The 14,998-nt window shown below is 40.6% G+C and overlaps 1 protein-coding gene and 1 pseudogene across 2 annotated transcripts in view; one reads left to right on the top strand and one right to left on the bottom strand.

Annotated features, from left to right (window-relative positions):
- The window catches only part of RNF111 (ring finger protein 111), a 65,009-nt gene that overhangs the window by 23,439 nt on the left and 26,572 nt on the right, over positions 1-14,998 (bottom strand). Inside the window, exons 2-5 of one of the 2 annotated variants that reach the window (XM_040970193.1) lie at positions 9,465-10,360; positions 6,370-6,496; positions 1,343-1,506; positions 357-551 (exon numbers count right to left, since the gene is read on the bottom strand). In XM_040970193.1, the coding sequence (XP_040826127.1) occupies positions 357-551; positions 1,343-1,506; positions 6,370-6,496; positions 9,465-10,341 (1,363 nt within the window). In that variant the 5' untranslated portion in view covers positions 10,342-10,360. Of the gene's footprint in view, positions 1-356; positions 552-1,342; positions 1,507-6,369; positions 6,497-9,464; positions 10,363-14,998 lie in introns of those variants that run through there. The other variant, XM_040970192.1, reaches the window with a different exon arrangement.
- LOC121149266 lies at positions 4,324-4,652 on the top strand (annotated as a pseudogene).

The raw sequence follows: 14,998 nt of genomic DNA, 5'->3' as shown, positions 1-14,998 counted from the left end.
TTGAGCTAAAACTAGCACATTGGGAACTGACCATAATCAATAGCCCATTTGTAGCCCTGCAACATTAATACTTCTTTATGTTAAAATGTTTACAACAATTACCTAATATTGCCAATACTACAAACTAGATTATCTGCGTATGTGACCCAAAGAGTCAAGGTATAAATTTACAACCAGAAGTAAAGTGTCCATGGACTGAAGCATCTAATCAATTCTTTTACCAAGTTTTTAAATTGAGCTGTTGGTACAAACTGAAGAATACTTTCTTGTTACACAGCTAAAATTTTAACTGTAAAAACAATACCTTTCAAAGCAAAAGTAATAACAAAAAGTTACCCCTCCACTTTTTTACATACCTCCTATAGACGTGCCAGTTGCATTATTGCTTGTAAGGGTAACTAAAGTCTCTGACACTGTGGACGGCTGGCTACTGGTGACAGCTGGAGCAGTATCAGAGGCCTGCTCAGAGGTAGATGGATTTGAACTGTTAATGGAAGCGCTAGTAGTTTGTGATTCCATTCTTGCAGAAGTGGTTGGTACTACAGTAGGTTCTATAAAACACAGAAGGGTCTGCTTAGTACATCAAAACAAATAATGGATTATTTTCTAATTACTAAACTGAAGTAAACATCAAGGTCATAGCTTTCTAATGAGTATATTTCGTAATGTTAAACTATACCATCAAACTGATTATTATTACATTTACATTCAACACATATATTCATATTCCAGTAGCTCAGATGACTAAATATTTTTTCAGGTAACTGTTACAAAATCTTTATTACCTATCACAGAAGAGTGAAAGAACAGTAACAGTTCCTCTGTTAAGCCAAAACACCTGGTTGTAGTAGGGTTCCAGGGTTATAAATTGCACTTTCTAGGGTCACACTGCTTGGATAGCAGTTTATATACTTGAAAGGGAAAGAGAACGAGAGAGCGAAATACAGGGAGACAGGGGAAGAGGGGGAGGCAGGGGAGGACATTTACCACTGTCTTTAAAGGTAATGTATGGTCCTTCAAAACAAAAACTAAGACTAGTGAATCAATTGCAGACAGTATGAATTTTTTCTTCATAAGTACCTTAACTCCAAAGTCTTGGAAGTTAGAATTTCCCAAACAACAAGCAGCCCAAGGAAGAGTTGACTGCACAAGGCCTCTAATTCTTTTCATATATCAACTTTTTTCTTATACTGACACCCCTTCACCTCAATATATTGCTAACTCTCAAGGCTAACAAACTCACATGTGGCTCACCAGTAAGTGGTATGAAACTTTTTCCACAACAGTAAGACATTTCATTTCATCTGATTCTCTTCATAATTCTACATTCGCTCCAACTTACCATCTTCATCAACAGTAAGGTCCACAACTTCTGCTGCGTTCTGCCTTAAAGGCTGTATAACAGTAGAAATTCTACTGCGGCTCCGTGGCTCCTGTGGCCGATTTGAATGAGAACTTGAATTCTGACTCCAGTGAGATCTGGAGTGTCCAAGAGTCGAACGAGACCTTAAATGATATCAGTATTTGTAAAGGTAAAGCACAAAAAATTTAGAAACCCTAGTAATCCCTAAGTATTTCATATAAAAAAAACACTTCTCCAAATATGGAGTGATAGCTAATTAAAAATTGTTATCAACACAATGTCTCAAACTCAGCCAACTTTGCAAGATGAAGCATTCCCCAAATCAATTAACACATACACAGACCCAGTTGTTGTGTCAAATCAATCATCAGTGTAAAATACAGGACTGTGTTTCAAGAAAGGTACTCTCTTTGCCAGGGGTACTTTGAATATTCATTTGGGTATAATCAATTATTTATGTTAAATATTAATACCCAAAAGTATTTACTATAGGAAAAGAAATATTAACACCCTACACATTCAGTAACATCCACATAATCCAGTGTTTTGCCTAGCTGTGATTTACAAAACATGGTTCCTAGAGTCCTAACTCCAGCCAACTTTCTGGTACTACCTTTTTTTTTAAAAAAAGATTTATTTATTTTTATTGGAAAGGCAGATGTACAGAGAGAAAGAGAGACAGAGAGGAAGGTCTTCCATTCGATGGTTCACTCTCCAAGTACCCTAACAGCCGGTGCTACGCCAATCCCAAACCAGGAGCCAGGAACCTCTTTCCTGATCTCCCCCATGGGTGCAGGGTCCCAAGACTTTGGGCTGTCCTCGACTGCTTTTCTAGGCCACAAGTAGGGAGCTGGATGGGAAGTGGAGCTGCCAAGATTAGAACCGGCACCATATGGGATCCCGGCGCAAGCTGAGGACCTTAACCATTACGCCATCACGCCGGGCCTTCTGGTAATATCTTAAAAAATACTAAGAAATTGTGCCTGGTGTGGTAGTCCAGTGGCTAAATCCTTGCCTTGCAAATGACAGGAACAATCTGAGTGCTGGTTTTGTACCAGCTGCTCCACTTCACACCCAGCTCCCTGATCATGGCCTATGAGAGTAGTAGAAGATGGGTGGCCCAAAGCTTTGGGACCCAGCATGCACACTGGAGACCCAGAGAAGGCTCCTGGCTTCAGATTGACTCAACTTGTAGAGTGAATCAGCAGGTGGAGGATCTTTCTCTGTGTGTCTCCTCTCTGTAAATCTACCTTTCCAACAAAAATAAATAAATCTTAAAAAACAAGCAAACAAACAAAGAAATTAAATATACATGCAATGTATTTCCTAGTGTTAGCAGAGGAAAGAATACTGTGGTAATTTCACTAGTTACTTTACTACGTGGTAGCCAGAGGAAACACCACTTGAATTATTTTTAATTGTAAGGCATGTAACCACAAACCTAAATATCTAATACATTACAGTATGCATTGGTAATGTGTCATTATTCCTATCTATATATACACACTTTAAGGACTTTCTATGATCTATTTGAAAGCATATACAAAAAACAGGTACACTATATGGACCTAAAGTTCCAAGAGGAAAATCTGTCTCAGAAAATAGGGAATTTTTTCTTTTCTGTTGCTCAAACTGGAAATTGCTTATAAGTGTGTCATTAGTTTATGCCAAAACACATGAACAGGTGAGTCAGACACACTAATATAGAAGCTCATTGGGTGTGTCAGTTCAACTGCTGGGAAAATAGGTCTCAAAATGGTCTCAACAAATACAGCAAAAACTTCAAAAAGAAATTCAGGAGGCCTGGTGTTGGGGTACAGCAGGGTAAGACATCTGGTGTGAAGCAGTACCCCACATGTGCACAGGTTAGAGCCAGCGGCTATTTCTCTTGTAATCAATCTCCCTGTTAACAATCAGGAAAGCAGCAGAGGATGGCCCTAAGGTTTGGGCCCCCAGTATCCCAGAGGGAGATCTGGATGGAGTTCCAGTCTCCTAGCATCAATCTGGCTCAGCTGCCAGTTGATGCCAACTGAAGAGCGAACCAATCAATGGAAAATACTTCTTTCTCTCTCTTTCTCTATAACTCTTCATATAAATAGCTAATATGTTTGCAACATTTTTTAAAAAATCAAGTCCAGGGAGTTCAGTGTGGTAGCCTAATGACTAAAGTCCTCGCCTTGAACTCACTTGGATCCCACATGAGCACCAGTTCTAATCCCGGCAGCCCTGCTTCCCATCCAGCTCCGTGCCTGTGGCCTGGGAAAGCAGTCGAGGACAGCCAAAGCCTTGAGACTCTGCACCTGCGTGGGAGACCCAGAAGAAGCTCCTGGCTCCTGGTGTCAGATCAGCTAAGCTCTGGCCGTTAGGGCCACTTGGAGAGTGAATCATGGGATGAAAGGAAGATATTTCTCTCTGTCTCTCCTCCTCTTTGTACATCTGACTTTCCAATAAAAATAATAAATAAATCTTGTTTTAACAATTAAAATTTGGGGCCCTGCGGTGTGGCCTAGCAGCTGAAGTCCTCACTTTGCACGTGCCGGGATCCCATATGGACCCTGGTTCTAATCCCAACAGCTCCACTTCCCATCCAGCTTCCTGCTTGTGGTCTGGGAAAGCAGTCGAGGATGGCCCAAAGCCTTGGGACCCTACATCCATGTGGGAGACCTGGATGAAGTTCCTGGATCCTGGCTTCGGATTGGTGCAGCACCAGCCATTGTGGTCACTTGAGGAGTGAACCATCGGATGGAAGATCTTCCTCTCTGTCTCTCCTCCTCTCTATATATCTGACCTTGTAATAAAAATAAAGTCTTTTTTAAAAATTTAAATTTAGGACACTGCGATTCCTGCAGGGGGCTGGTGTGCCCTCTACCTGCAGCCTAGTACTCTGGGAGAGCGGTTCTGGTACTTGGGTGTGGGCCAGATGTCTATCATCTGCAACCTGACAGAGAAGGAAAGGGCCCATGCAGAACAACACGGGCCTGCTAGTGCCTTTACACTATTTTGGCTTTGGCTATGCGACCCTAATGGCCACTGGTAGAATCACTGGCTACGTCAGAAAAGGTAGCGTGCTGTTCCTAGCTGCAAGCCTCCTCTTCGGGAGCTTGGCAAGTCTCGGTGCCTACCAGCTACTCAGGACCCAAGGAACGTGTGGGTTTTCCTGGTTACGTCCGGGACCTTGGCTGGCAGCATGGAAATGAGATTGTACCACTGAGAATTTATGCCTGCATGTTTAATTGCAGGTGCCAGTTTGCTGATGTTCGTCAAAGTTGGAATTAGTATGTTGAAATGATCCCATCAGTAAGCATCATGTCCCTGGGCTCAGGAAGAATTAAACTTCTCCAGACTTCATGGTTTCCAACGTATTCAGGAAATAAAATGTAGCATTTTCACATAATATGATGTTTTACCTTTAAAAGACACTGAGCCTGACAGGAAGAATTAGTCGTTACTGTCACAACTATTTAAAAGTGGCAAATCTATCATACGAGGACTCAATGATAGCCTCTCAGCTTGATCCTTGTGGCTTGGTTTTATCTCCATGTGAAATGCTGTGGTGTCAACACTGAGGGACGTTGGTCTCTAGTGCAGTGTTCAGAACAATGGGGGAAGAAACACTTCTGATGAGATATAGCATACGTGCTCTTTGGCTCATCTTAGAGCTCAGTCCCACTTGGAAACTATGTGAAATGAAATATCACTGAAAATAAAATGTATTATTAAAAACTTTTTAGTTAAAAGAGTCCCAGGCCCAGCACAGTGGCCCAGTGGCTGAATCCTTACCTTTCATGTCCCAGGATCCCTTATGAGCCCCGGTTCATGTCCCAGCTGCTCTACTTCCCAGCCAGCTACCTGCTTGTGTCTGGGAAAGCAGTCGAGGATGGCCCAAAGTTTTTGGCCACCAGCATGAGAGTCCCATAAGAAACTCCTGCCTCCTGATTGGCTCAGCTCAGCTCCAGCCTTTGCGGCCATTTGGAGAATGAACCAGTAGAGGGAAGATCTTTCTGTCTCTCCTCTCTGTAAATCTGCCTTTCCAATAAAAATATAATAAATCTTTAAACTATAAAAGCAATTCTGGAAAAAATCAGCATCATTTCCAACTTCCCAAAACAAATGAAAATGTTTTATCTGTTTATGAGTTGAAGGTGTAGATGAAATTACAAGAATAAGTTCTTTTTTTTTTAAAGATTTATTTTTTATTTTTATTGGAAAGGCAGATATACAGACAGGAGAGACAGAGAGGAAGATCTTCCATCTGATGATTCACTCCCCAGGCGGCCACAACGGCTGGAGCTAAGCCGATCCGAAGCCAGGAGCCTCTTCCTGGTCTCCCACGCGGGTGCAGGGTCCCAAAGCCTTGGGCCGTCCTCGACTGCTTTCCCAGGCCACAAGCAGGGAGCTGGATGGGAAGCGGGGCTGCCGGGATTAGAACCGGCGCCCATATGGGATCCCGGTACGTGCAAGGCGAGGACCTTAACCACTGCGCCATCGCACCGGGCCCAAGAATAAGTTTTAATGGGCAGGAGTTTGGCCTAGCACTTACGATGTCTGCCTCAGTGGGCCTGGATTCAATTCCCAGCTCTTGCTCCTGATTTTGGCTTCCTGCTAATGCAGACCACAGGAGACAGAGCAGTGATGGTTCAAGTAACTAACTGGCTTCCTGCCCCACTGTGGGATCCTGGCCCGTACTCCAACCCCAGGCACCATTAGGGAGTAAGTCTGCTCAATCACACTTTCTTTCTGACTCTCAAAACAATTAACTAAAATAAAAATTGTCTCCATGATTCTAGTTCAAATGATCCAGGATAGGTTCTAGGCAAGAATACATTTTTACTTTGTAACCTCCTCTGCTGAATCTAATATACCCTGGTTTGAAAACTGATTATCTGGTATATGTATACTCGAAACTTGTCACAAATAAAAGCAGAAGAATGCAAATACCTGTAGCATAATATGATTACATTTTTATATTTAAAACTTCAAAAATTAAAGTAACAATTAGATCTCACCGATAGCTTTCTCCAACTGTTACAATCTCCACTTCACTGTCAGTTGAGGTAACATTAATTTCTTCATTGGCAGTGACTTGGGGAGTGTAGGAAGTTTCTATAACCACAACATCTTCATCAATACTTCCTGAAAAGAGAAAGAAAAACATACATAAAGCGCAAATGCTCATCAGTTAACTACTATTCAAAAATTTTTTTAAAAAATATCCATTTATTTAAGAAGAGAGAGAGGTCTTCCAACTGCTGGTTCACTCCTCATTAGCCACACAGGCCAGGACTGCCAGGGGCAGAAACCAGGGGCCAGGACTTCATCCAAGTCTCTGACATGGGTTTCAGGGAAACAAACACTCAGGCAGTCATTTGCTGAGAAGCCAAATCAAAAGTGGAGTAGGTGGGACTCAAACTGACAATTCAATAATACAAGATGCCAATGAGATGCCACAACATAGCAACCAGCCAAAAAATTTTCACTCTGGAGACTAAAACAATTACTATGAAAATAATTAAAGGGGAGTTGCATAATAATTTCCATTGGGACAGAAAAGTCCCAAAGTACAATCAAAGTTGATTGAAGATTGGAGAAGGAACAAAAGCAACTGCTAGTACCAGAAAGAAGCTACTGATATTAACTAGCACTCGAATGTTGAGCATTTATGGCACTACAACGTGGTTTATAGTGAAGCTCTTACAGAAAGTTTTGGAATTAAAATTGGGCAAACCTTTTAAGCTTTCTAAGCTTTGCTGTCTCAGTGGAGCAATATGTGCAGAAAACATTGTAAATAGTACAAAGTATATGTTCACAAATTGTAAACACACATTTAAAGGGAGCTGTTTTTTGTTTGTTTGTTTGTTTTAATTTCCCAGTAGTCTTACTATGGGAAAATTCTCATCACAGGTACAACTTGCAAACTGTTAACTGTTGCCTTCTGAACTGACAGATAACAATACTGCAGAAAGGCATGGTAACCTTTTCTTTCATATTATCTGACTCATTTTAACACAGTTCTGTAGTGTTGCATGTACTCATGCTGTGGAACAGATCTCCATAATCTGTTTTAAATCTGCAACTCTATAATTACACCCTTTCCCACTGTGCCAACAACATCTGCCCTCACTAGTAACTCTAAAAACAATAATGGAACAGCATGAGGAAAATATTTCTCAGAAATCTATTGATTACAACTTATGAGCTGATGTCTGTAAAAACAACATAAAATAGTGACAACTAATTTTTAGGTGATCTGTAAAATCAGTTAATTATCTACAACTCTTGTATGTAAAGAATTTTTTTGTTTTTCGTTTTTGGGGTTTTGTTTTTTGTTTTTGTTTTTGTTTTTGTTTTACTAATGGGGACCTCACAAACCAAACATTTCCAGTGGCCAGGGCTAGACTGGAACCAGAGCCAGAAGCTGGGAAGTCAGTTCCAGTCACCTACATGAATGATGGGAACCCAATCACTGACCTATCAATGCTTCCTCCCAACAATGTGCTTTAGTAGGAAGCTGGCATCGGTAACCAGAGCCAGGAATCACACCTAGCACTATGACATGAGACAGGTTAAATGCCCATTCCAGGAATTTTAAGATAACCCAGAATGTTTAATACATAAAGCACTTTTAAATTAATTTACTACAGTAACAGTCAGTAAGCAATGATGTACCTTATTTGAAGAAAATTGTTTCAGTAGCTGCAAAGTAACCAATACTATCCACTTGTATAAATTGTATAAAAATTTACTACATAAACCCAATAAGAAGTTTGACACATTGCAACCCTAATCTTCACATACTAAAATATAATGGATGTAAGAGTCAGAAAGCTTCAGTTTAGGAGCAGCTAAGATGCTTCTTTATTCCAGGAAAATGAACCTGATACTGACCTTCATCTATCATATTCTCACTCCCTTACAAGTAACAACTCCTTACAAATTCTGCTTCACATTACCAATATCCCGTCTCATAAAATTCTAAGCAGAAATTGGGCTCTCCTAACCTGTTCTCCCAAAACTAGAATCTACGTATTCTGACCACATGAGAAAAATATCTGGCAATTTAAAAAGACAGGTTATAAAACTAAATCTGGCTAAAGCTAAGATTACAAACAAGGTTACCAGTTTTAAGGGTCTGACAAGGACAGGAAAACTGAAAAGAACAAAGAGAATCTTGGAAAAGGCAGTGATTCATACACAGCACAGATGAAGGGAGAAATGGCAGGCTCCGACCTCAACATACGCAACATTAGACAAACCTGGAAAAGCTCTGTGCCACTACTGGAAATCATGATTCCATTTCTTTTTAAAAAGAAACTATCAAAGTCCCTTATTCCATTATGATTTCAGAAGAAAATTACCTTTGCCTCTGTTCAAGATTACTCTATCAAAACCAAGTTCAAAATTTTAAAAATTATAATGATAAGAATGATGTATTAACTTTCAATAGCTTGTATTCATGAGATAAACATATCACAGAGAACTGTGCATAACATAACTTTTGCAAAACATAACTTTTGCCAGGCTGGAGGGGGAACTTGAGCATTATTCTTTTCACTTTCATTTTAACTGAAGAATCCTATGCTACTGAGTACCATCAGCACTCAATGTTTAGGAGCCCTGGAAATAAGCACTCAAATACTGGGAAATCACATTTCAGCTACAAGTAATAGAATACTTAAAAGCAAAATAATATTAAGCAGTCTGTTTTAATAATGCCTAGAATTGTTCTTACCATAGATGAATACAAAAAAAACTTATATTTTAAAATGTATTCAGAGAAAAAAAGTTGTGTACCACAAATCAACACCTCATATAAAATATCATATTATGTATAAAATGATAAGCTGTTATTAAGCTGTTATTCTCAAAAATTAAAAAAAAAATTCTTGTTTTATTTTTGTCTCCATTAAATTTTAAAGTTTTTACCTCAGAATTGGAGTCATGATTTCAAACTACAGTTGGTAATTTACTTACGTGGCCTTAAAATAAAAGGTACTAATGAATCCAATATTCCTTTTATTAAACACTGTGACAAAGAAATGAGAAAATAGCACAAATACAATGCAAAAGTTGCCATGTTCTACATCTTCAGAAATGCTATTACCTGAAGGAGCAGCTGGATTGCTTTGGTGGTTTTCACTTGAAGAAACAAACAAATCTTCTTCTCCTTCAGTTGATGAGCTGGAAGAGGATTCACTGCTGAGGTCATTCTCGCTGGAACTACTAGAACTGGGAAGCAACGCATATTTTCTTCGGGCTAACACTTCCCGTTTCTTCCTCTGCATTAATAACCTCTCTTTTTGCTTCTGTGTCCTCTGTGAGGTATTATTTTTTATAAATCTTTTTCTGCATTGAAGTCTCCTTAACGAATTGCTATGAAAACAAGGTCTTTTCATTAACAATCCTGACACGGATTCGGTCTCCGCCCGAGGCCACTTCTGCGACCGTGCGCTATGACTTCTGCTTTTAGCATTCAAAATGGTTTGGGAATGCCTGACAGAGACTTCTTTATCCTCATCAGATGTCACAGTATCAGAATCTCCAAAATGCAGACTAGATGAAGGAGAAGACAGACAATCACTAAAGGAAGAATCATTATCTTCGTCACTTGGTGGTCCTAGGTGTTGCCTCAAGCCCAATATCCCCTGGTTCTCCTTAACACAATCCTGCATGTAAGAAGGGCCAGCCTGCTGGCTTTTGCGCTTTTTCCTTACAACTCGCTTCTCTTGTTCTTGCTGGTTACCATTCATGTCCTTCTCTTGTTTCTGAGTACCATCACACAAGTGAGAGAATTCATTCCCCACTTTATTATTAATCATTTCAACTCCTGCTGAAAAACTTTTGGCTGCCCCAATGGGCTCTGGATGCAAAAGGATCCCTTTCAGACTCTCTTGTGTCTTTGGCGCATCAGTTGAAATCTCACTCTTCATATCCACTTTTAAAGTATAGAGCTCGTTACATTCATGAGTCCATTGAGACATGAGAAATGTTGAGGAAGGCCTAAAAAATACAATTAAGACAGCAGATATGTTTTAGTATACTTTATTTGATTATTTCATTGAAGAGCACCCATATTTCACCATGAACACCCCCTGTAACAGAACTGTCTTTCCCTCATTAGCATACAAAATGGTTGTAATAAATCAGTTTCCTATTTCCAGAAAACATCTTTCTTTGATACCCCTACTCTTGCATCAATGTTTAGAAATGCAAAAGCTATCACAAAACATAAGCCTATTTGAAAAAAAAAATGTTACTAAAAAATAATGTTGCTGTATACCTAGATATCATTCTTAACAGATTTTGGTCAAAATTGAGTAATTTCTCCAAAACCTACTTACTACAGCAAAAATACACAAGAGTTAGAATCAAAAGGCTTGATTAATCAACATATTTTCCCCATGAGACACTTTAAAGTAGTAACTCAAGCATTTTCTATATATCTAGATGGTAACTGCAAACAAGGAACTATACAGCTTCTCCTTCCTACAATTATCTCCTTAATACATATACTCTCTAACAAGAATCTGGATTCCGACGTGGCAGGCACAATCAGTGCATTTCAGTTTTAGTCACAGAAAGACGACAGCAAGACTGGGAATACTGAGGATCATTTAGTTAAATTAACAGTAGAATGAAACAGAAAAATCAAACCTCCTACAGTTTATCTAAGTACATCGAAATAACTCAACTTCTAAAATCAAGAGTTGTTGCACAAAGTAAATTGCAAGCACCAATATCAACACATTGTACATAATAACGGTAATAAAGAAGTAAATATTATGTTCCCCAATGGAACATATACTTCAGAAAAACATTTAACCTCATAAATGAAAAGCTTTACCTGTGTTACAGCATGAGTATTTAAACAAAGGTTTTTTGCTGTTGTTATTGTTGCTGTTTTTAATTTCTTTAAGCAAGGAGCTTATTCTGGGTCTCCCATGTGAGTACAGGAGTTCAAGTCTTGGACTATCTCCCACTGCTTCCACAGGCACATTAACAGGGAGCTAGAGGGCCCGGCACCATAGCCTAGTGGCTCAAGTCCTTGCCTTGCATGCGCCGGAATCCCTTATGGGTGCTGGTTTGCCCATACAACTGTGTGGGAAACCCAAAGACCCAAACACCTAGCTCCTAGCTTTGGATCAGTTCAGCTCAGTTCTGTTTGCTGCAGCCATTTGGAGAGTGAATCAGTAGATGGATTTTTCTGTCACGCTCTTTCTCTCCCTTTCCAGTAAAAATTAATAAATCTTATTTAATAAAAAAAAAAAAAAGGAAGGCATCTAGTCACAAGTCATTGTAAGTCTCAATGGTAACTCAAAGGCACGACAGACTTCAGAAAGGCCTGGGACCAGCCTTACAGAGCAGCGGGTTAAACCCAAAGCACATTGGCACCAGCTCATTCCCAGCTTCTTCATTTTTTTAAAATATATTATTTTATTTTTACTGGAAAGTAAGATTTACAGAGACTGAAAGGAGAAACTGAGAGAAAAGATCTCCTGTGCGATGATTCACTCCCCAAGTGACCGCAATGGCTGAGCTGAGCTGACCCGAAGCTGAGAGCCAGGAGCTCTTCCAGGTCTCCCACACAGGTGCAGGGTCCCAAGGTTCTGAGCCGACTTTTACAGCTTTCCGAGGCCACAAGCAGGGAGGTAGAGCAGAGGTTGATCAGAACCAGCGCAACCCACATGGGACATGCAGAGAAAGCCCCTGGCCTGGTCAGCATAGCCCTAGCCATTGAAGGCATTTAGGAAATGAACCAGAAGGAAGAGCACCACTTTGTGCGATTTTTCTGTTCTCTCCCTTTGTTGCCGTTTAAATACATACAAATAATCTTAAAAAAAAAAAAAAAGAAGGGCTCACAAAATAGCAACAAATAATGTTGAAAATGTAAATAAACCGAAACTTTTATGCATACTGGTAATACAACGAAAAATGATGAAGTCACTTTGGACACAGCGTGGCAGATTCTCAAAGATTAAATACAGAAATACTATGACCCAGCAATTCTACTCTGAGCAATTCTATGCACAGGAAGTCAAAGACCTATACAAAAAAACCTATACAGAGCAACTCAAATGATTCACAGAGAAAAGGAATTTTGTTTTGACGTACAGAATGTTGCAGTTCATGTAGTTTTTTCATATGTATGTCAATTCAAAGATATGCATGAATCACATTTTTCCACAAAGTATTTAATGTTAATTTTATTTATTCTCACTTCACTTGAAAGGCAGAGGGTCAAAAATCAGAGATCTTCCATTGTTTGGTTTACTCCCCCAAAACCCCCACCTCCGCCAAGGCTGGGGCCAAACTGCAGTGTGGGACCCAGTCCAGGAGTCCCTAGTGACCCTAGTCACCACCTTCTGCTTCTCAGGACGGCACATCTGCAGACACCTGGATCTGAAACAGAGCTGGCAGGTTACCAAACGTGCTCAGGTGCACCTTCACTGCTAAGCCAAACTCTTGTCCACTCATAAATCTTTTTTAGGTACCTTAATATACAGCAAATGGAAACATGAATGTGCATCCACTGCTGAAGAAATTCAGAGGGCTGGCATGGTGGTGTAGCCAGGAAAGACACCAAAAGCAATGTTCAACAGCCCACATGGGCACCAGTTTCAGTTCAGGCTGTTCCACTAATTCAGCTCACTGCTAATGCCCTAGGAAAAGCAGTGAAAGATGACCCCAGGGCTTGGGTCCCTGCTGCCCATGGGGAAGCCCCAGGTGAAGCAATCTGGCCACTGCAGTCACTTGGAGAAGTCAATCAGCAGATGGGAGATCTCTGCCTCTCCCTCTCTCCCCAACTCTTGACTTTCAAATAAACAAAATTAAAAGAAATCCATAAGATATTTAATAAGAAATAAAGAACTGGGCCTGGTGCGGTAGCCTAGCGGCTAAAGTCATCGCCTTGAATGCGCCGGGATCCCATATGGGCACTGGATCTAATGCCAGCAACCCCACTTCCCATCTAGCTCCCTGCTTGTGGCCTGGGGAAGCAGTCAAGGATAGGCCAAAGCCTTAGGACCCTGCACTCATGTGGGAGACCTGGAATAGCTCCTGAATCCTGGCTTTGGGTTGGCACAGGACCAGCCACCAGGACACCAACCATTGTGGTCACTTGAGGAGTGAATCATTGGGCAGATCTTCTCTTCCTCTCCGTCTCTCCTCCTCTCTGTCTCTCATCCTCTCTATATATCTGATTTTTGCAATTTAAAAAAAAAAAAAGAAATGAAGAACCAATTCAGGCTACAACACGGATAAACAATAAGGTATAGAATATACTGACCATTACACTTTTCAGTCATAAAGACTACCTAATGAAAGATTCCTCTTATGAAAGGTCCAGAAAAGGCCCATTTATAAAGAGATCAGTGGTGGTCCAGGGTTGTGGATAATAGGAGGCGTAAGTATGATGGTTAGGAGGTACATTCAAGGACCTGAATGAGATCTAAGACTGCCTGTAATGACGGCTTCCCAACTATGAATACACTAAAACCCACTAACATCACAGCTCAACAAGCCACTGTCAAAAACATCAACGGGGGAAATATTAGGATTCCTGACCACAGATAAGCATAAATCCCATCAACAAGAGCGAGCCAGGATGTCCTCTAGAAAGATCCAGGTTCTTCCAGAAGCCCATAACCGAGTTGTGCTGAGCTGGATCTTAACGGAATAATCTTAATGGCTAAAGAAAAAAAATCTGTTTCAGACTCTCCAAACTTACTAAGTCAGTCTTTGAGTCTTGGTATTACAAATTCTGAGAAGCAAAGAAAGTATGCTAAAGGAGAGAAAAATTCTGAGAACATGAATCCATAAGTAAATTCACAAATAAATCATTCACTGACCACTTCACTAAATGCAATTTCTGTGCAATCACTACATCCCAAAGGCAAAACAATGAACTCTTTATGGTTCAATCTGTTGTGATAATTTGATCTGCCCAATAAAGAAGGGATGAGGACACTAAGGAGGCAGAGTGGTTTGGTATACGGTGCACTGTGTGTTTGTATATCAGCAACTCTTTTCTCTTCATGTCATGTTGTAATTAAACATGGAATTAGTTATAAGGTTTCCGGCAATGGCACTATAGTACAGTGAGTAAAATTGTCACCTCCAATGCCAGCATTCCATATGGGCTCTCCCACCTGGCTCCACTTCTGATTCAACTCTCTGTTAATAATGCATTGGAAAAGCAGGGAACAATGGCCCAAGTGCTAGAGATCCAAAAGAACCTCCTGCCTTGTGGTTTTGGCCAGTCTCAACTGCAGCAGCTGGGTGGGTAAAGAACAGGCAGACAGAAGGCCTCTGTCTCTTTGTCTATGTATATAGTTCTGCCACCCAAATAATTTTTTAAATTTATTTATTCTTATTAGGAAGTCAGATATACACAGATCTACGGAACAGCCAGAGCTGAGCCGATTCAAAGAGAGGAGCCAGGAGTTTCTTCCTGGCTTCCCTTGTGATTGCAGGGTCCCAAGGCTGTGGGCCATCCTCCACTGCTTTCCCAGACCACAGGCAGGGAGCTGGATGGGAAGTGGAGGTGCTGGGATTAGACCCTAAGCCCAATGGGATCCCTTGCATGCAAGGCAAGGACTTCAGCTACTCATCACCACACCAGGCCTATTCAAACACATC

This window comes from Ochotona curzoniae, unplaced genomic scaffold (assembly GCF_017591425.1).
Source record: "Ochotona curzoniae isolate NIBS_2020 unplaced genomic scaffold, NIBS_Ocur_1.0 scaffold_4701, whole genome shotgun sequence".
NCBI classification, from domain to species: domain Eukaryota; kingdom Metazoa; phylum Chordata; class Mammalia; order Lagomorpha; family Ochotonidae; genus Ochotona; species Ochotona curzoniae.
Note: the sequence above shows the minus strand (reverse complement) of the source record. Positions and strands in the feature narration are given on the sequence as shown.